Source organism: Dinoponera quadriceps, unplaced genomic scaffold (assembly GCF_001313825.1).
Source record: "Dinoponera quadriceps isolate SergipeBrazil2010 unplaced genomic scaffold, ASM131382v1 scaffold245, whole genome shotgun sequence".
Classification (NCBI taxonomy): Eukaryota; Metazoa; Arthropoda; class Insecta; order Hymenoptera; family Formicidae; genus Dinoponera; species Dinoponera quadriceps.
Genome location: NW_014554438.1, coordinates 4932 through 26341, shown reverse-complemented (window position 1 = coordinate 26341; position 21410 = coordinate 4932). Strand labels below are relative to the sequence as shown.

The 21410-nt window shown below is 36.5% G+C and overlaps 2 protein-coding genes across 5 annotated transcripts in view; one reads left to right on the top strand and one right to left on the bottom strand.

Annotated features, from left to right (window-relative positions):
• Positions 1–426, bottom strand: part of LOC106748468 — a 5040-nt gene extending 4614 nt beyond the window's left edge. Inside the window, exon 1 of one of the 2 annotated variants that reach the window (XM_014627002.1) lies at positions 366–426. The gene's annotated coding sequence lies outside the window, so the exon portion shown is untranslated. The remainder of the gene's footprint in view (positions 1–365) is intronic. The other variant, XM_014627010.1, reaches the window with a different exon arrangement.
• A 1615-nt stretch (positions 427–2041) lies between these two features.
• On the top strand, positions 2042–18299 carry LOC106748482 (metaxin-1-like). 3 transcript variants are annotated; one of them, XR_001374762.1, is made up of 4 exons: positions 2042–2293; positions 5312–5559; positions 5783–5876; positions 6042–7324. XR_001374762.1 is itself a non-coding variant. In XM_014627041.1 (3 exons), the coding sequence occupies exons 1-3, from the start codon at positions 2195–2197 to the stop codon at positions 18267–18269; spliced, it is 414 nt and encodes a 137-aa protein (XP_014482527.1). In that variant the 5' UTR covers positions 2042–2194; the 3' UTR covers positions 18270–18299. The 3 variants fall into 3 exon arrangements, 2 of the variants coding, with proteins under 2 accessions (XP_014482527.1, XP_014482518.1); XM_014627041.1 differs by lacking the exons at positions 5783–5876; positions 6042–7324 and adding an exon at positions 18203–18299; XM_014627032.1 differs by lacking the exons at positions 5783–5876; positions 6042–7324 and adding an exon at positions 16534–16693.
• Positions 18300–21410: the final 3111 nt, after the last annotated feature.

Genomic DNA, 21410 nt, shown 5'->3' with positions numbered 1-21410 from the left:
ATATACATGGGTATTGTTTCATAAGAGTTAATAAAACCATGTCAAAGTCATCATCATTAATACTTTGGTCAAGAAACTCATCATCATTTTCACTATTGTGAGATGATTTATTATTTTGATAATAATTATGTTCACTCATAATTTTAATCAGATTTAATACACCTTTTCAAAGATTTTCTTTTTCATTCACAGTATCGTCTCAAACTGAAATAAATTTACGCAGGTGAAAATAAAAATACATTTCACCTGGAATCGAGGTTAGGTTTAACGTTGATACAAGTATGTATCACGTCGCTTGTATCATATAACTTATGTTGTAGCATATATCACCGTTTCGTGCGGTCGGCTTTAAGTTTATTAGCTACCGTGTTGCTTCTTGCCGCGCGGCAAACATTTGCACGTCCTGCGGGCATTTCCGCGTCCTTAGGGTGCTTTCACATGCTACGTATCTTGCAAAAGCGTAATTTGTGTCAGCCAATCAAATCGTCTTAATTATCCAATTATCAATTACCACGGCGGATTTGATTGGTTGATGCAAGTTACTCTTACGCAAGTTATGTCACATGGGAGGCAGTTTAAGGGTACTATTACATGTTGCGAAACTTGCGAAAGCATAACTTGCGTCAGCCAATCGGTATAAAGTTAACTGAACACAAGTTTAGTGAAATTTAATGAATTTTGCACTTATTGATTTTATTTGTATTAAATTTCAATTCAATTGCAATCTCTAATCTGTAGTCTAATACGTGCAAGCGAACGCACCTATTGTAGACACCGTTATAAATATTGCTTTCATTGTTCTCTTTGGTATTGTACCCGTATCAGACTACGGATTAAGATTGAAATTGAATTAAAATTTGACCAATCAGAGTAAGATTCATAAAATTTAAATTCAGTGAACTTTCTGTTTGGTTCTGATTGGACCGTTTTGATTGGTTAAATTTCAATCCAACTCAATCCTAATCAGTAGTCTGATACGGGCATAAGAGCTCACAGAACGCGTAATGATTCAATAAGTCTGTTCGTTTTCACTGTACTGCTGAACTACTGTAAACAACAATAAGTTGAAGTGAGAAAACATATACTTGTCTCGCTTCAACTTATTGCACTAGTTCCAGCACTCATTCAGGTGAAAACAAACAGACTTATTGTTTCATTATAATTCGTGCTTATAAACGCTTTTCCTGTCAAGGTAGGGCAGCGTGAGCGCTTACAGCGCGTAAGTGTCTAAAGAGAACGTGATCTATTGATACAGAAATAAACATGGCAAACGGGAAGATTTCAATGTAGCTAAAGGATATCGAAACGGAAAACATATCCATATATATACAATTAACATATAACATATAACATATATATACAATTAGTGTTTTCCATTTGGTGAAACAAGTCGATACAAACATCATTTTGTCTTTATTCCGCATTTAACGAATAATAAAAATAGAATAATGCTTGTGGCGACTTGTGTCATCAAATGGAAACCACCAAATATTTATATTTTCTCGAAGGAAGCATCACGTATTTTTTTTTATCAGTATAAGATGATATAACTTCATCAACATAGCCTTATAATCGTAATATCGGATTTCTGGAGTGTTTACCTAGAAACATATACTTTTCCATTACGTTATTATAAAAATTGGTATTTTTTCATTGTCAAATAATTCTAATAAAATTGGTACTTGAGCAAATAATATTGAAATCAGATTTTTATCCACCACGTTTATAAATGTCGGTCCACAATAAGTATTTTAAGCCTTAAGCCTTAAGAAATTGTCTGATCATTGTTAATTATTCTCTTCACATTCAACTATGATTAGCCAATTTCTTAAGGCTTAAGGCTTAAAATACCTAATGTGGACCAACATTAACCGCTCATAAATATCAAAGGAAACGACTTGGTGTAAATATTCGTAAGTGCTTAACAACCAAAAGGAACGGCTGAAAATAGCACTTGTAATCGCTTATAGCGCGTAAGCGTCCAAAGAGAACGTACCCTTTTGTTACGTATACTATAGATAAATGCGCTCATATGTATAAAACGGAACGCATCTTAAATGTTTGATATATTTTGACGGAATCTGATACATTTTGATAGTGAGGATTTTTTTCCTTCCGGCGACACTGTGCACAGTGTTGTTTACCGTGATGATGCATGATAGAAATCTGTTAGAGTAGGCGGTATATTTCTTTTATGCATCTAAAGATGACTGACGTTGAAGTGCTACAATTAGATATATGGAAAGGCGATTGGGGTCTTCCATCTGTTAACATAGAATGTTTGCAAGTTTTGGTATGTATATTTTGCATATAGGTTATAAGTATACTCACACTAGTTATGATATTAATATAATCTTAGTCAAATATTTTTAATTTTTTTGGAGTATAACCTCAATTTAATAGCATAACTCAAGAACATTGTTTTTTTATAGGTTTTTTTAGTCAATTAAAAATTTTTTTGATAATATATTTTTAAATAATTTACAATTAGAAAAGAAAAATGTTGGCTAAGCTTATATATATATATATATATATATGTGTGTGTGTGTGTGTGTGTGTGTGTGTGTGTGTGTGTGTGTGTGTGTGTGTGTGTGTGTGTGTGTGACAAAATCATATACAAAATGGGCTAGCTTACGATAAAAGTAGATATTTTGTCAACAACATGTACATATATATGTTTTTGATAAAGTATCTGCTTTTATTGTAAAACTTATTGATAGTTTTACTTATTGATATTTTTTACATATATCCAAATAACTAAATCTTCGCAAATAGATTTCGAGCAGAGCTTGCTACAAATTTTGATGGCAGAAAAACAAATCTAATATAGGATCTGACCTATCAGATTATATTGTCAAACCAAAAGTGCAAAAGAATCTGCTGACAGGTAATGCTAGCAAATTAGTGGCAGAAATTGAGCAGAACTTGTAACGATATGACGACAGATTGGTGGCAAAAATCAAGCATATTTTGCTGCAGAAAATTTGGTAGCAGGCTTTGCACGGTTTCTGCTGCCGATCTGTTTGCATTGCCTGTCAGCAGATTTAGTTATCAAAACACGAGCTGAGTGCGAACACTGATTATGGTCAGATATGAGAGATGACTATGGTTTTGATGTGGAATTCTGATAAAATTTGCTGCCAATTTGCATGCAGTCTGCGATCAATTTGCTTACTGAATCATATACCAATGCACAATATACAATTATACTCTTTAATTTTTTTAAGTGAAAATTTATGAGATATATTTTGATTTAAAATAAGAAATATATCTCTCATAGTATTTCATTTTGGGCGATCTTATCCTTATATTTTATACATGCATAATAATGAGAAATATTTAAGAAAAATAATTGTATTAAAAGATTAAAGAGAGTTCTCTTTTTACTTTCTCTCCCTTAGAAGGTCTGCCAATAATATATTTTTCTTGTAAAGGACTCTAAGTTAACTTTAAAATATTAATAAAGAACTATAACTATCCCTAATATTTTCTAAACAGCTTGTAGTACTTAACATGCATTATTTTATATACAAAGTGTCTGATAATTATCTCGGGATCTATGGTGTGCAGGTAGAATAGATTAAACTGAACAAGAAAATGTACCATTCTGCAAAAATCACAATTGTTAATGAGGAATTAATTAATCTGTTTGAGCTAATGATCGCACAGGAAACAGTAGGATTATATATAGGGTGTCCCAAAATTCACGCAAGAAGTAATTTTGATAGAAAACAGGTTTATTATTAAAAATTGTAAATTTTTTGTTGATTCATTAAGTATACAGTATAGGGTTATGTATGGAATAACATTGGGTAAATGGCCTCCACGGCCTCCACTTTGCTGGCACATACGCACTCCTTTGTTGAAATTTTCCATGACCGTTTTGCATAAATGTGGCTGAATTTCGTTGATACCGCGCTCAATTTCCTCCTTCAAAGTAGTCGTGGGTTTGTGGGCATAAAGCTTAGACTTTAAAAAACCCCAAAGAAAAAAGTCTAACGGCGTTAAATTGCATTATCTGGGGGGCCAATTCTGATCACCAAAACGGGAAAGGAAATGACTCATGCAGTAATTGAATTGTTTCTCGGGCTGTATGGCATGTGGCACCGTCTTGTTGAAACCACATGTCGTCACACCCATATCTTGCAATTTAGGCACGAAATACTGGATTATCATGTCGCAATAGCGAGTACCATTAACTGTTATTGTCTGACCAGCCGCATTTTCGAAGAAGAATGGTCCGATGATACCTTCAGCCCAAAGTTCGCACCAAACAGTGACACGTTGTGGATGCAAGATCACTAATTGATCCAGTCTTCCTAAATTTTTAAATTAATTTCTTTACAGTTGATGAAGTTAAATCACTATTCCGACCATATTTTGTACGAAAATTGCGAATTGTAGTTGCCAAACCTTCATTATTTTTAAAATATTGCTTAACAATGAAAACGTGTTGTTCTTTCGTGTAGCACTCCTTTTTTAATAACCCTGAACTGTCAACTGTCACGCTGCCTTCTTTTTTCGTTGGCAACACTTTACCGCACGAAATGACGCAAAATTCAAATCTTGCGTGAATTTTGGGACACCCTATATAAAGAAAAATAGCTTATTTCTGAATATGTCTTATCAACGATGGGTATTAACAGTTAGCTAAAGGTATGTTTCTTTTTAGAGCGCAGTCTTGTGTCACATGTCACTTTTTGTCATTAAAAATTTGTAACAAACTGCTTGAGTCTATACAGGTTTAGTTATTTGGGTATATGATCGATATAAGAAGGAACATGCATTTGTAAGTTATGCAATATACAAAACGTGAATATACAAAAATGTTTTTATTATCTAGTAAAGAATACACCAAAAATAAAAATATGAAGAAAGCTAACTAATGTTATTAGTCTTATTTTAACTCATTATTTTGTGAAAATCTAAATATTTTCTAAATATTTGTTGATTGTGGCAAAATATTATGTTTCAATACTTTAGCTATTCAGATCACATATATATGTTAAAAAATGATTATAACTACTTTATTATGTAAATGGTAAAAAAGCCTAAGAAAATTATAAAGCTTTAAAAAATTATTATTGTAGCTCTTTCTTCTCATGAATTGATATGTCTTTTCAATAGTTGATATTTTTCTATGGCGAACACTTATTTTCTTCTATACTGTAAAAAACAGAAAAATTCTTTGAAAATCTCAAGTCATTTTTCTAGTTTTTTTTATTATTAAAAATTTATATCACATGTTTTAATGATCAATTAATGTAAAATAACAGCTTTATTTTATAATATGATATTCTATTATTTATAGGCATATGCTAAATTCAGTGGAATACCTTTAAAAATAAATCTTACCAGTAACCCATTTAAAACACCAAATGGTCGATTACCGTTACTTAGAGCTGGTATGAATACTTTCGATACAGTTAAAGATATATTGCCATTATTTGGAGGAAAATATAATTCTGACTGTATATTAACCGATATGCAGTACGCCGACGTTATGGCTTATGATGCTCTACTTAAAGAAAAGTTGTATCCAGCCTTGCAATATATATGGTATGGAATATATAATTTACTAGAATAAGATTTAATTGTATTTTTATAATATTTGATTTCTTGAATATATGGATACATATTGTAACGGATGAAAATCTTCGGTATATGTTATGGTATTATATATATGTACTAATCAGGGTTGAGAAAGTTTTTTTTTTAAGTTATGCGTTACCATTACTGTTCTTTTCTGTAAAAAGTAACTCGTTACCATTATTCGTTACAGATTGAAAAAAAGTGCTTTACCGTTACTTGTAAGTAACGAAAAAATCCTTACTTCCTACGTTATCTTTTTCTTAATAGATAGGAATAAATTAAACGTAAGATATCCATATATTTTTAATATTAGCAGCCGATATTACATGTGTATATATATATATATATGTATATATACATGTGTATATATATATATATATATATGTTTGTAATACCGGCGCTAATATAAAAAAAAAATATATATATATATATTGCGACCGCGTTTTCAGGTTCGGTTCGTCCGAATCGCCGGCGCAAAAACCGCAGGGCAAACCCGGAACGCGAGATTGAATCCTGGTCTCTAGTGACCTCTCGAATAGAATGGGCGCCAGGTGCGCACAGGTCGCACCCACGAAACGACAGCCTACGCGGTCGGCCTAAGCCGTCCGCGCTTCGAACCCGCGACCCGAGTTCGTCCCGATCGGAACCGGGATGAGTTAAGTCGGAGGCGGGGTTGTTCGTAGGGTCACGCCGAGATCGATTAAAGAAATTACAGTCCCGCGGTTTCGGTAACGTAACGTACGCTTTTATTTGGTAAAACGATTTCGACAACAGATTGCGCTCACGCGGTAGCGCTTCGCGTTACACAATTTCAAGCCCTGTCCGGGCCGCGGCGGACTCACGATGTCCGCCGGTAGAGTGGCTGGCCTTTTGAGCGGCTGCCGAGCCAAGGTAGAGAGAACGGTACGACACGCTACACCCGCGGGGTGATTTCCCCGCGATGCTTTACGATACAAAAAAAAACGAATGCGGATGGGCGGCCTTACAATTTTGGGCTCTTGGCGGCTGGCTCTTGGGGGTCGCTCGTCTTCCTTCTTCGGCACGTCCTCGCCCTTTCTGTCTATCTCTCTCCCTCTCTCGCTCTCTCCTTCACCAGACTCCGGCTCGCCCTCTGCCTCTCTCTCTCACTCGCCACTCGGCTCCCACGGTAACTCGGTCTCTCTCTCTCGCTCTCTCACTTGCACCAACTTGTCCTCATCACTAACTCTTGCTTGCTACGCACCAGGAAGAGCTCTCTCTCCGTCGGGGTGACCTGCTGATTTTTAAGCAGGTCCCCCTTTTCCCATGTGGTTTCGAAATCCGTCTCCCCTCGCAGCCGGATCTTTATCGACGGCGGCTGATTCGTGGCCTGCCGTCTCACCTCCTGCCCCGATCGCTCGCAGCAGTGCCGCGGTCTCGGTTTGTTGTTTGTCCTCTGTACGCGTCCTCGGCCCACTACCAAGGGGACGGAACACGACAGCCTCGGCGGTGCCGTTAACCCCTTAGTTTATAATGACGTGTCAGAGTCTACTGGGCCAAACATAAACAAGACGTATCAGAGACGTGATGTGCTGACCGGGCCAAACATGAACAAGACGTGTAAGAGACGTGGTGGAGCGGCCGTGCCAAATGTAAACAAAACGTCTCAGAGACGTTCTAGAGCTAACCGGGCTACGGGCATGACATTCATTCAGTTTTCTTTGCCGCATTCGGAGCTGCAGACTTAGTTCTGTTTATTTAGAAATTAAAATGAAAATGTTATTATTAATATATTATTCACTTTGCGACAATAAATCACTCTTGTTCAATAATCAACTGATCGTAATTATTTATCAAACATCTTGCAATGTAAAGTTAATTGTACCATACAGGTGTATATACAAATCATAGGACGTCTGCGATTTGTACAACTTAGAACGCTCAGCCAAGTCGTGAATGTCCCGACGCGTAACCGACCCTTGTTGTGGTTTATGGCACGCACAGTTGGAAGTTAAATCGTAAGGCAAAGGGTTAACGGCTCCTCGCTAGCCGACAAAGGGCCAGAGTAAGGCGAATCCATCGGGGTCCAGCGGTAGGTTCGTGCGGCCTCTGCTGCTCCCGGCGGTTAGTACTTCGTCCGCTTTTCGCCGCCATCTAGAGCGGGGCTACACACGTGGAGGGGACGCGGGGCTCACCTCGACAATCCCCGCGCGCCCGCAGCGCGCAATCTTCGCTGTATTACAAACATAAAAACAAACTCGCCGACTTAAATAGGCGCTCCCTACGGGGAGCGCGCCACTTTACCCGCGATAAGACCTTTTCGGTGTGACGGGCGTTTCGAGCGGCCACGTCACAATATATATAATATACGGGGAGTAGACAAAAAAATGTGGATATTTATAGAGGCCACTATTTGATTCCACGTTTTAAAATTCTATATTTCTTAGTAATAAAAAAGCCTTAGTAGTAAGGAAGCTCTCTTAGTAGTAAGAAAGAAAATTATAAAGCTTTCAAGGATTATTATTATTATAGCTCTTTCTTCTGATAAATTGATATTTCCTAGAAATACAAGATAAAGTTTTTGTTAAACATTCCTCTTTCTAATTTGCACTAATGTATAATGTTTTTTTAATCGGTACATCCAATTAATTACCAATGACAGAAATAAGAACACATGATAGTTCCCATATATACGACTCATCATGTAGGTACAAAGAGCATATATATCTGTATCCAGTATTTGTCAGTATCTAGATAAAATTATCTAAGTAATCATGTAGATGAGTAAATAGATTTTTTATCTTTATCTAGATGAAAGAAATGTAAAATGTATTCATCTTCATCATAGATGAAAAACATGTTGTTTCATTTAAAAATCATCTGAAATAATGTTATGGTCCATATTCTGAACTCATTTTTCGATAAAATAAATGAAATAATATGGACCTATGCGTTAAGTCCGTATCTAGGGATTGGAGATTAAATTTTAATGAATGAATAAATTTTGATTTCGTCTTTGATATATTTTTTTAGCTGCACTGCTGAATGTGGAATGGTGCAATAGTTAGAACGTAACAAAATATACTTCTCTACCTCTAACTTATTGCATCAGTTCAGCAGTGGAACTAAAAAAAAACAGGTCATTTGTTTCAGTCGATCAACCAAATATTCCAGCGATATAAAACTAACTTACATCATAATGTATTAATTAGACACTTATAAAGATGAGTCACAGAATTCATACCTAACATGTTATTTATTATATCATGTCATAACAATTTACTGAATGTCCCAAGGACGGATTGTAATTTATTCATGTGTAGTTAAAAAAAAATTTGTTTGAATTAATCAATCCACTTTAAGTCTGCATCAAACTGTCAACTGTGAGTGAGCAATGGTTGCAATGGTTAATGGTCTTTTTTGTTAGATACTTAAATTTAGAGCGATTACGTCGACGAATTAACCGTTGTACAATTTTATGATCTGCATAATTTTTATTATAAATTTTTATAAAGTTTCTCGTGAAAACATCATTAAAAAAATTATCTAGATAAGTGGCGCCACTTATCTTTTATCTAGAAAAATTAAAAGAAAAATCATCTCATATGGGATGAAAATTTTGGATTTTCATCTCATTTTCATCTAGATGAATTTGAAATCATCTAAGGAAAAACACTGTATCATCTGTATGTCGCAGGGAAGTGATGAAAATGGAGATTTCATCAAATCTCTAATCACCCCATACGTGATTTGATCAAATCTCCATTTTCTATCTTAGAGATTTGATCAAATCTCCATTTTTATCATATCCATGCGACATATATAAAAGTGAGTTAGTTAAAATGTTACAAATTTATATTTCGAAAACAAAACATTTTAGAGAAAAATTTTTCATACAAAAGTTTTGTAACTTGGAGGGAGACATAAGGTGGTGTCATTGATTTGATTTTAAATAGACGTTTGAAGATCATGTGAAGGTCATCTTCAATTTCTTAAATGGAAATCCTCATTTTTCATTGTATATTCTTACAGTTTTTCAAAATACTACAATGAATTATTTTTTCATTAAGTATTTTTTGAGTTACAAGGCTACAATGAATTATTTTTTTATTAAGTATTTTTTGAGTTATAGGGCTTGGAAGTTACAATATCGTTGGCATTAGCATTTCCCAAGGTGTACTATGTGGAGGTTGCCCGGTTGAGTGTTTAATCTACATAAAAATTTATATGTTAAAAATATTCAGAAGTGTTATATAAAACTGTTTGTCGGAAAAGTACTTTTGTACAAAAATTTAATCTTACAAGGTTTGTTCAAAAAGTATCGCGAATTTAGTGTTTTTTCAAAAATTATTTAATTATTCATGAATATCTATTTTGTCTCCGTCAAAGTAATCCCCATCAGATATTATACACTTGTGCCAACGTTTTTTCCAATCCTCGAAGCACTTCAAAAAAACATTTTTTGTGATCTTGTTCAGATCCTCCTTCGATGCCGTCTTTATCTCCTCAATCGTAGCGTAGCGTCGTCCTTTCATGTGCCTCTTCAGTTTCGGGAACAAAAAAAAGTCACAGGGGGCCAGGTCTGGGGAATACGGTGGCTGCGGCATCATTAGTGTGTTGTTTTTGGCCAAAAATTCGCGCACAAGCAATTTTGGTACGAATTTCGCGGCGACCCGTCTCATGCCCAAATCATTAGTAAAAATCGAATGGCACGAGCCAATCGATATGTTTACGTCCTCAGCAACTTCTCTAACGGTGATTCAACAATTGGCCAATACTATTTTCTTCACTTCATCAATGTTTTCGTCTGTTGTTGACGTGCTCGGGCGTCCGGCACGTTCTTCGTCGTTCACATCTTCTCGGCCCTCTGAGAACATTTTGTACCACCGATAAACGTTGCTTCGGTCCAAGGTAGCTTCGCCATATGCCACAGTCAACATTCGGAATGCGTCCGCGCACTTAATTTTGTTAGATTCTTTGATTCATTTTTTGGTATAGGCAAAAATCGAAGACGAGCCAAAACACGTCCAAGCAAAACAGCTGTCAAAGATAAACTGAATATTCAAAATGGCCGAACTTGTCGGCATAAGTGAGGGACATGAGTACCAACATAACACCACAAAAAAATCGAAAATCGAATATATGTAACCCGCGGAAATTCAAAATTCGCGATACTCTTTGAACAAACCTCGTACACCGTCCTCTATATGAAAGAAAAGTAATCTATAGAGGTGGGAAATTCAAACACTGAAAACGGCCATTTCACTTGTACCAACCTAATACATAGAAGAGAATGCACTTTATTTTATGTCCCTTGCGTTCTCTCTTGCTCGCGTAGTCTATGTGTGTATTTGCACGAACGAGAGAGAACGTCAGGAACATAAAATACTGAGTACATCTTTTTCTACTTTGACTCCCACTCCGCAACACTCGATCTAGATATATTATGTCTATGAATGAGACAGATTTTTGTGGGGAGGAAAAAGCGTCGCGGCTCAAACTCGAAGTTGACCATGCTTGAAATAGAATATAATATCAGCATTTAAGAGTGGAGAAAAAGAACTTCTCCGCTAGGTGGTCGTGATTAGTCTAAAATATATATTAGGTGTACAAATTAATTCGGTGCTTTTTCATAAAATTCAGTTTATTTATAAAAAAATTGTTACGTTCTAGAGGAGAACGCAAAGACCGTATTCAATGCGAATCGCGGACAACAGCGGTGCAGGTCAGTGATCGGAAAGATCATACTCTGACACATATGTACGCAAGGTGGTCTTAATTTAGGTTAAAGTACCTAGATATTTTACCTGGAATGAGACCGCGAACGAAACAAGTGGGGAAAGTGTGAACGCGGGAAGATTTTTGAATAAAAATAAAACATAAAGGTAAATTAACACGTTGAGTGCCGCGTCAGTCGCCGGTGACTGACAGTATAAAGTACGATATAAAACTAAAAAATTACATAGTTTAATAAGTAATTTCAGGATCGTATAATTAATATATTTAAATATTTCTTATAAAAGAATTTTAATGGATTTGGCCTGACGGAGATTTCCTCCGAAATGCGCGTGGCAGTTAACGTGTTAATAATCTCGAAGTTTATTAAATCAGCTAACAGGTAGCATGTAATTTACAATTAAAAACTGATGAAGTAATTAGAAATCTATAACGGGGAATGTATTTTATCGATACAATTTTACCGCCGCTAATGGTAACATGTAATCGTGTATGTAAATATGCGCGTGCGCGCGCGCGTGTGTGTGTGTATGTGTGTGAGATTCAAGGTGAAAGTAACGAGTTAGGAGTAGGAGGAACTAAGGAGGAAGTATCGGATGAAGTTGATGAAGAAAGGGACGGGTTAGGGATGCGGATGGGTGACGAGGAATGGGAAGCTGGAAGAAGGTTCCAAAGAAATCCTGGGGAAGTAGGGGATGAATTCCNGGGGGGGGGGGGGGGTGAGTAAGGTGGAGAGACTAGGATGGAATTCGTAGAACTTATTAGGAGAGTAGAAAAGGGGGAAGAATCAGGTATATATGAAGGGACCAAGGGAGAATAATGGGGATGGGTCCATGAAGGAGAATTCTCTGATGTTGATAATAACTCGCAAATATTTCTAGCGTATACGGCTAGGGACTCATGATCGGTTTCGATTAATTCCCTAAGCACCAATGCTTGGGTCTGACATCTGTCCTCTCCACTCACGGTATTCATTATGATATATCAAGGGGAAGTTAGTAAGAGAAAAGACGGGGGAAGATCAGGTGGAACAAATGTAGATTGTAATGAGTAATTTAACTTTGCTTGCTTGAGGTAACGGAGTTGTTCTAAATTGTAGAAGCTGAAAGAGTGGCGCTGAGTTGTGTCCGACGTTCTTTGATTGCCTCACGAGTCACACACGTGGAAAAATAATTGAACGGACCGAGGTTTACTGTGATTCTGTTACTGAACTGTATTCACTTGCGACAACTCAAAATATATCGAAGGGAGTTGGACGTAGAGTGACGTTAGAAAGATCGTAGGTAGGCGCACGTGGCGAAGGAAGTATATTAATTGATCGTGCGGCGAGAGAATCGAGGTTTTTATAGAGGACGTTTTGGAAGTGGCAAGCTAATCTTGCCAATGAGAGTTAATTTTTGTGGAATGAGAATGAGTATTTGTGGAAGAAGGGGATATGTAAATTTTGGAGTCTTTGGTGATTAGTGCAGAAAAGATTAAGTGGGATGAGGATGATTAGCTCTTAAGAGTGGAAGCCAGGGATGAACCAATCTCGTTGTTGAGGAAAGAGAAAGGGTGATTTGATTTAGTTATATAGCCTCTCTTAGGAGCTGGGACAGTAGATGAAGAATGGATGTGTCTTCCAGGATATTGATTAGTGGAATTCGGAAGGGATTGGTCATGTGTTTTAATGTTTATGGGAGGGAGTTTCCGTAGTATAATGAAATTTGGATAGGGGAGATATGGTGTGATCTGAATTCAAGATCAAGAGGTGAGGGTAATGTTTGTCGGCTTACACAGAAGACAGAGTGTCGTAATATTGCCTCTTCTCTAGTATCATGTGTCTTTTATGATACTTGTATTTTGTGACGGTTAATATGGTTGACAAAAAAAGTATTCGCTATCTCGCCATTAAAGAATACTATTTAGTTTCTCCTCTTTTTAGACTGCGCAGTTCTAAAGAATTAAGGCGTTTTGTCATTGTGCAAGTATGGACACGTATGGTGGTGCAGAGCCCGAAAGTCTGTTTCGGGTACATCTTTTTGAATTTATATGGTGGGATAACGTTACGTTTTCTATCGGTTGTGTTAAATTCTATCGTTTCTTTATTCTTTTGAATTTTAATTACGGATCGCCGCCCCAGCTAAACGTGTCTTTTCTAATTGGGGTTCTTATAAGAGCGGCAGTTCAAGCAAAAGAAAAAAAAAATTGTTACAGACGCGCGAATACGCAGGGCGTAACAAAATCAAATACAAGTTTAATATTCGAAATAATGTCCATTATTTTCTATGACTTTACTTCATCTATGGAGTAGGTGATGAATACCCTCGCGAAAGAAAAACTTGGCGGCTTTGACTCAATAAAGTCATTAATATTTTTTCGGACCTAATCAACTATTTTAAAATGCGTAGATGATGTTAGAACGTTTTAATATGCGCCAGATGATGTTAAAACTACCTAAATAGTAATCCGACAGGGCTAAATCTGGCGAATAAGTCGCATGAGGGAGTATTTCCTAGCCCAATGAACAGATGAAATTTTTCGCGGTATGTAACCGCGCGATATCGTGCAACAGAATTATCTGCTTAGTTCCATTGCCAGTTAAAGGTCTTTTTACAAGTCTTATGGGTCGCAGCACCTTCACCCAAAGCGGAACAAATTATTTCGGTAGACTAAGTGAGCAGCATTTTTATTCAATTGGAGTGCAAAAAAGATGCAATGCCTTAGATGCTTTTTTTCGCATGACATCGTGATAACTACTGTTTTCTGAAATTATATTGGCAAGGCTGTCAACTATTACGGTGTTTCTTAAAGCTTAAGTTTGGCACTTTCAAATCACTATAAGACTGGAAAGAAATTTAAATTTGAACCAGAGCGTTAAGTTTAAATTTGAGCTACAGGATAGCTAAATGCAGAGGCACCGAATTAATATGTACACCTAATATTATTATTGTAAATAGACATAACTAGATTAATTCACAAATACATTTAATAAGCAATTTAAAGTTATAATTAATTATTTATCTTATCAATTTATCTTACCAATTTGAAATTAACAATTAATTATTATCTTACCTGTTATTTGTGACGTAGTTAACTCATTATGCAGATCTTTCTCTGTTAAATTTGCATTCTGCAATCTTCGTTGAAGTGATTCTTCGGCAGATTTTTCCATGACAACACGTACAGTAACCGTAAAATCTTGGAAATTTTTAACCAATTTTGCATGCCTAATCATTTCCAGGAAAATGGGCATTACGTCACATTCCAATTATTTAAATTTGAACTTTCTTATCACTGTGCTTTGTTTAACGTTGAATAATCGACAATGATGAAACCCCGTAATATCTTGGAAGGTAGTAACGAACAAAAAAGAAAGTTTAAATACGAAATTTGCAAGGTTTAAAGAGGAGCATCTGATGACCTTGGCCCCAGTGTAGAGGTAAAATTTAAAGATCATTTCAAGGCTAACTTGAAATGTTTTAACAGGAACTCTTATTTTTGACTCCAGAAATGAAAATAGCAGGAAATTGTACGTTAAAACATGGAGTGATATGTGGTGTTCATATTGACTCGTAATGGTCATACAAAGCTCAACTTGTTTTTTATGTAAAAATTAAATTTTGTAAACTAAGGATGAACATTTTTTGCTAGTTAAGAGATCAGGATATGATTCAGCCGATGAAGGCAAGATCGGTGTAATCCAGCTATTGAAAGCAAGACACATGAATGATCCACAAGAGCGAAATTCTCGAAAGAACGAAATCTCAATATTATTATACGATATGAAAAAGTTTACCAACAATTTCAATACCGGCCTGATTTCAGTAAGGTGGTCAAAGTATTTAATGTTAAGAAATCCGCCTCGTTTATGGGAGCCAGTTATCTCAGTGATGGAAGTTGCCTATCTGAAGGTATCGATTATTGTAGAATGTGCGTATGATAATACGCGACAGATCTGACCTTAAAATGACTTTTAGAGATCATTGTGTTTCTATATCATTTAACCATATTAGTCATCAAATTTTCTGCTCTATCCATTTCGGGACTTAAAAATCAGGGTTCTTATTTAAAAATTTCAAGTTGACCTTGAAATGACCTCTAAATTTGACCCCTATATTAGGTCCTAGGTTATCATCAGATGTTCTTTTAAACTCTGCTAATTTCGTATTAACGTTTTCCTCTAAACTGCTTTCGTAAAAAATTATTATTCAAAAATTGATTTGAAATTGTCTCGAAATGACCACTACGGATTAGTTTGAACCCATGACATTTGAACCCATAATATCTAAACGTAAAATGTTCTGCTCTTTTCATTTCTGGAGTAAAAAATAATGATTCCCATTAAAAAATTTCAAGTTGACCTTGAAATCACCTCTAAATTTTACTTCTACGCTGGGACCAAGGTCATCATCAAATACTCCTCTTTAAACCCTGCAATTTTGTATTTAAACTTTTTTTGTTCGTTACCTTTTGAGATATTCTACAGTTTAGTAGTACTTTTAATTAACTCTGTATATTAGTACTAAGGTTGGGAAATAACGCGTAACTTTTATAATTATATATTTCGCCGTTATCGTTATAGTTATATTTTTCGTTAACGACTTGGTAACGGTATTATTTCTTCTATCTGTAACGAAAGCAGTAACCGGCGTTACATTTTTTTGGGTAACAGTAATAAAATTGGTCGTTCCTTTTATCGTTATTTTATACATTTTCTTTTTAACCTGAAAATAGTAAATCTGCGCAAAAAGAATTACCAAGACTTCAAAATTGAATAATTGTCACAATATTAAATGATTTTTTTAATTAACAAGTTTTTCATTAAATACAACATTTAATTTTCGAGTAGTGCAGTTTTTGAACGGTTGTGCAGTGTCGGAAATTTAGTATTAACTCCACAAAAAACTTATCTAAATGACGATATTATGTAACATCAATTGTTATTAAAACTGAACAAAATTAACTGTTAATATTATGCAGGCCGCACTCCATATAAAATTGTCACGATCTCTGATTCAAGCAATCTGAACTTATAATTCATGATGATGATTCATAGTTAGTCGCATTTTTTGATTGTATATACGAAGGTACATTGAAAAATTTCTGATCTGACCAAGAAAGAGCATGAGTTCAGTGAAATATTAGGTGTACAAATGAATAAACCAAAATTTTCAGCTATTCGAGATTTATTTTAAAAGAAAGTAAAACAAATTTTTCATTCAAAGAATTCGTCGTTGCTTTCTATAACTTTAAGCTATCTTTCAGGCTGCTGATGAATCTCATCTCGGAAAAATGCTGTGTTTTTGGACACGATAAAGTCGTCAAGCCATTTTCGGATTTCATTCACTGATTGGAAGTGAGTATCGGACAAGGCGTATTGTATCGATCGGAACAAGTGATAATAGGATGGAGCAATGTCTGGTGAATACGCCAGGTGCTGCGAGACGTCTTCGCCTAGATTCATTATGGTGTCTTTTGTCTCGGAAGCAATGTGTGGCCTGGCGTTGTCATGCAAAATTTTTACAGGACGTTCTCCTTTGCCAGTATACGGGCCTTTCTGCTCAAATTCTTCACTCAAGCAGATTAATTGGCGTTGGTAGCAGTCCACAGTAACTGTTTTACCTGATTCCAACAGAACACGCCCTTGGTCCTATCAAATGCAGAGCAGAACCTTCTTTCCGAGGCGATTGGGTTTTGCGACCGATGTTGATGGTTCACTGGGATTTACTCATGACTTTCTGCGTTTCGGATTGTCATAGAATAATCATTTCTCATCGCCTGTTTTCCACAAGAAAGGCTTTCGACGCTGCTTATTGAGAAGAGAAAGACACGCTGCCACTCGTTCATTTTTGTTGGCTTCAGTGAGTTCATGCGGAATTTCTTTTCTTTCTTTTTGAATCTTACCCATCTTATGTAGATGCTTAGAAATGGTTTGCTACGTTACTCTCAATTGATCTATAAGTTCCTTTTGCGTTTGTGCCAAATTCTCAGCGAATAGTTGTTCCAAATTATTACTGTCGCATTTTCAAGGACTTCCAGGATGTCGTTTGTCGATTAGACTAAAATCACCGCTTTTAAATCTGTGTTAACCATTAAACCAAAATGCGCATCGTACGATACAACACCTTTACCTAGATAGGAACAAATTGATTCGCATACTCTTGCAGTACTTTTTCCTTCTTGGAATTCATTAAAAATAATGTATTGCATATACACCTTATCTGTTGCCATATTTAATTCTATTGAACTAAATACTTTTGAAACTCATTGAGCCACACCAAATGTCACTTTTAATAGCAATATGTCAACACTACATAACTTTAAAAGAGCAGGAAAATCAATTGATTTTAAAATTAATTTCTTAACTTCTTAAAAACATTTGGATTATTCATTTGTACAGGGTGCGTCAGCTAAATCCGGACAAAATAAACATTATAACATATAAAACAATGTATTTAATAATAGTTTATTGATCAAACGTACAAAATTACGTAAAATCCATTTTTCGTGTCATTTGTGGAAACATTATAGACAAAAATTACTCAATGTAACCATTGTCTGCCGCAATTACTGCCTCAATTTTGGGCCTGAAACGATTGCATATTATCCACAACAGCGGTTTGTCCATATTTAAAAATGCTGCTCAATAAGTGGCCTAGAGAGATGCCACATTAGGATGTCTCGATTTGTTAGTGACTCTTTCAATGTTCCACGCGTAATAGTCCAACGGATTTAAATCTGGATTATTCGGAGGCTAAAACTCTTTGCTCCAAAACATGTCGACGTTGTCTGATAGCCAGTTTTGGACCAATTTTGGACTTGTGTGAGCTGGTACGCCGTTCTGTTGAAAGATGTACCCTCACGGAGGTCTCAGTGTCCATCAATAGCTTGACTACTGTTGTCAAAACGCATAAATATACTTCCTTTGTGACAGTTTCTCCCTTATTAAAAAATGTGGCGGCATGATGTCAACCTTGCCGGAGACAACACTTAGGACGTGAAAACTGGCTGGAAACTTCATCCTAGCTACAACGGGGACATGTTCGGGGTCATAGGTAAGCCAACGGTCGTTCCTGTAGTTCATTTTGGCGTCGACGGTAAACATCAGAAAAAAATCTGACGCGTCCCGGCCTCGTTTTTTAACGAACACACAACTAAGTTGCAGCGAACAACTCTCTTTATTATAGTAGCCTCAGACAACATCTGTCGTACCTTTATGACGTATGACGTAGCGTAGGTCCTCTTCGGCTATTCAGCGCATGGTAGCCTCACTCACACCCAATATTGTCGCCAGTTTCCTGAGAGGCTGCGCTGAGTCTTCTGCAGTCAGTTTTTGGATCCTTTTGACAAATTCCGGGGTTCTTGCTGACCTCTCCTTTGAATGGGTCTTCTTCGACGGGTTTGCGGAACCTTCTCCGGACTTCTCCAAAACTTTATATTATATTTAGCTGAAACTTCGTAAACTGTTGATCTCGGATATTTGAGGAATGCAGTTATTTCGGCCGGCGTATGTCCAGCACGAAGACTTTCAATAATCGCTGCTCTTCGGTTATATTCTATGCTCAATCTTGACTGCTCAGCCATTTTGAGGTTATGTTCATTCAGAATATTATTTTAGCTTACTCGGACACAAATACCAACTGAGCGCTGAAGTAAAATATGGCGGAAAATTCAAATTAAAATTTGTCCGGATTTAGTTGATGTACTCTATACACTTAATGCTTATCCAATACATGGCACCGAAAGAAACATAAAGAGCTAAATTTGATTCTGATGTCATTCTAGCTATTATTTTGTTCCTGACAATCTTTTGTGTGACGGTTTGTCAACAATGGAGAAATTAAAATTTTGCGCTGTGATAAAATTCCTTCATTTGAAAGGGAAAACTCCCATGGAAATGAAAACTGAATTAGGTTCGTTATATGGAGATGCTGCTTCTTCATTTACGGCCATAAAACCTAGATTACTGAATTTAAACGTGGTAAAATGTGCATTTTCGACGAAGAACGCTTCGGGCAACCGCAAAAAACCGCAACAACAGATGAAATAATCGGTTGTGTTCACCGAATCATGATGGATGATCGTTGATTAACTTTGAAAGAGATATCAGAGATAATATTTCATACGAACGCACATTTTACATGAGGAATTATAATAGTTATGAGAAAGCTGAGCGCGCGTTAGGTGCCGCATTTGCTCATTGTTGATCATAAACGAAATCGACTGGACATTTCACGATCATGTCTTGAATGTTTCAAGCGCATTGAAAAGTACTTTTTATGGCGTTTTATTTTTTCCTGTTTCTAAATTTAAAAAAATGGCTATTTGGGAAGAAATTTTTTGTTGGATGCTTAAGTGATAAGTACCGTTAATGACTATTTTTCGAGTTTAGTAACAAAAGCTATTATACTGAGGGAATGAAAGGTCTAGAAAAATGTTGGACTAAATATATCGAGTTGAAGGGAGACTATGCTGAGAAATAAATTTCATTTAGTTAAAAAAAATGCTTTTTTCTTGGTCAAGTTGGAAGCTTTTTAATCTACCTTTGTAGGTTGAAAAATACCAGTATAAAAGTTATTAAAATTAATGCAAATTAGCATATTGGCTTCTTCGATCATAAAGTTCATATTTGTCTCTTATCAATGAATATAATAAATTTAAATTATTGCATTTAAATTATCGCACTTGTTCTTCCTTGTTTCAAGCAGTCAAAAATAGTAGTTTTTGACTGAAAAAAGTTAAGCATATTAATCCTTTGAGATAAAACTGTATATACGATGTGTTTTTTTCTTCGTCCAACATCACCAAACGACGTGGTGATTACGAACGGTCGCCTCGTCCAGCCGCCAAATGACTCTATGAACAGCGTCATGCCAACCGCGGCGATCCTCTGTCTGTCTTATTGCTTTCTCAAACCCTGTATCCGGTGACCACGTCCGTCCATTTTGTTGATCTTCCTCGGTTTCTTTTTCTGCCTTGAATTACCAGTTTCTCAATGTTGTTGTTTCTCATTATGTAGCCGAAAAATTTCAATATCTATTGATATGTTGCGCTGGAGAGGCGCTATGTAGGGCGAATTTCATTTTCATTTCATAGGATGGAAACGTTTATCCTCTTTGCTGTCCATGGAATGTATAGTAATCTGCACCAACACCACATCTCAAATGTATCGATTCGCTGACGGGCTGCTTGATTCTGTATCACCTATGTTTCGGGATTATATTCAAACACAAGGAAAGACAAGGGAATATACCAATTTAATCTTCGTAGATATTTCGGTTTTGCCATATCTTGGTCAGCTGAGTCATTGCAGAATTGTACCCGTTGTCGTATCTCAGGTTCACAATCCTGACTGGCGGCAATCAAGGGTCCTGAGTAGAGAAATTTAACTACTGCTTTACAGTTTGCGATACGTTGAGGAATTTGATTAGGAAATAGAGTAGTACCTCGATCAACGATCATCTTCGATTTAGTGTAGTTGTTTTTTAGTCCATATCGTCTCCCAAGGTTTTCCAAACGCTGCATGAGTACTATAAGTTCTTCTGCTGCAATGAGAACTATATCATCTGCGTAGCGGAGATTCTTTGTCTCCTCCGACTGACATTTCTTCGTCCCAGTTCTCCAACACCAATTTCATAACTTATTCGCTATAAATGTTGTATAACAGAGGCGACAACACATATCCTTGTCGCAGACCTTTCTGTATAGACTGTTTTGTATTAAAAAAAAAAAAAAATATATATATATATATATATATATATATAAGTAGGTATAATAGGCGGATTCTAACTCAGGTGCTCCGAAGGGAGTGCAGGAAAGAGAAGTGTACCTAGGGCGCGAGGGTTGACGTCACCCAGGGGAGAGAGAAATTTGCAGGTGCGGGGGCTGACGTTACGAGGGGTGGGGTGGAATGGAGGCTGACGTCATGCGCGCGGGGACTGACGTTATGTATTATATTACCAACCGTCACTATCCCTTCTAGCGGTCGATATTATTTCAGCGATCGATATTCCTCCAGCGATCAATATTCCTCCAGCGTTGATAAACGGGCCCCACCAGCGGCCCACGTTCGGTCGCGGCGGTCCGCTTTTATCCACGGCCCTTTACACGTACGCCCTCAGCGATCACCCCCCCCCCCCCCC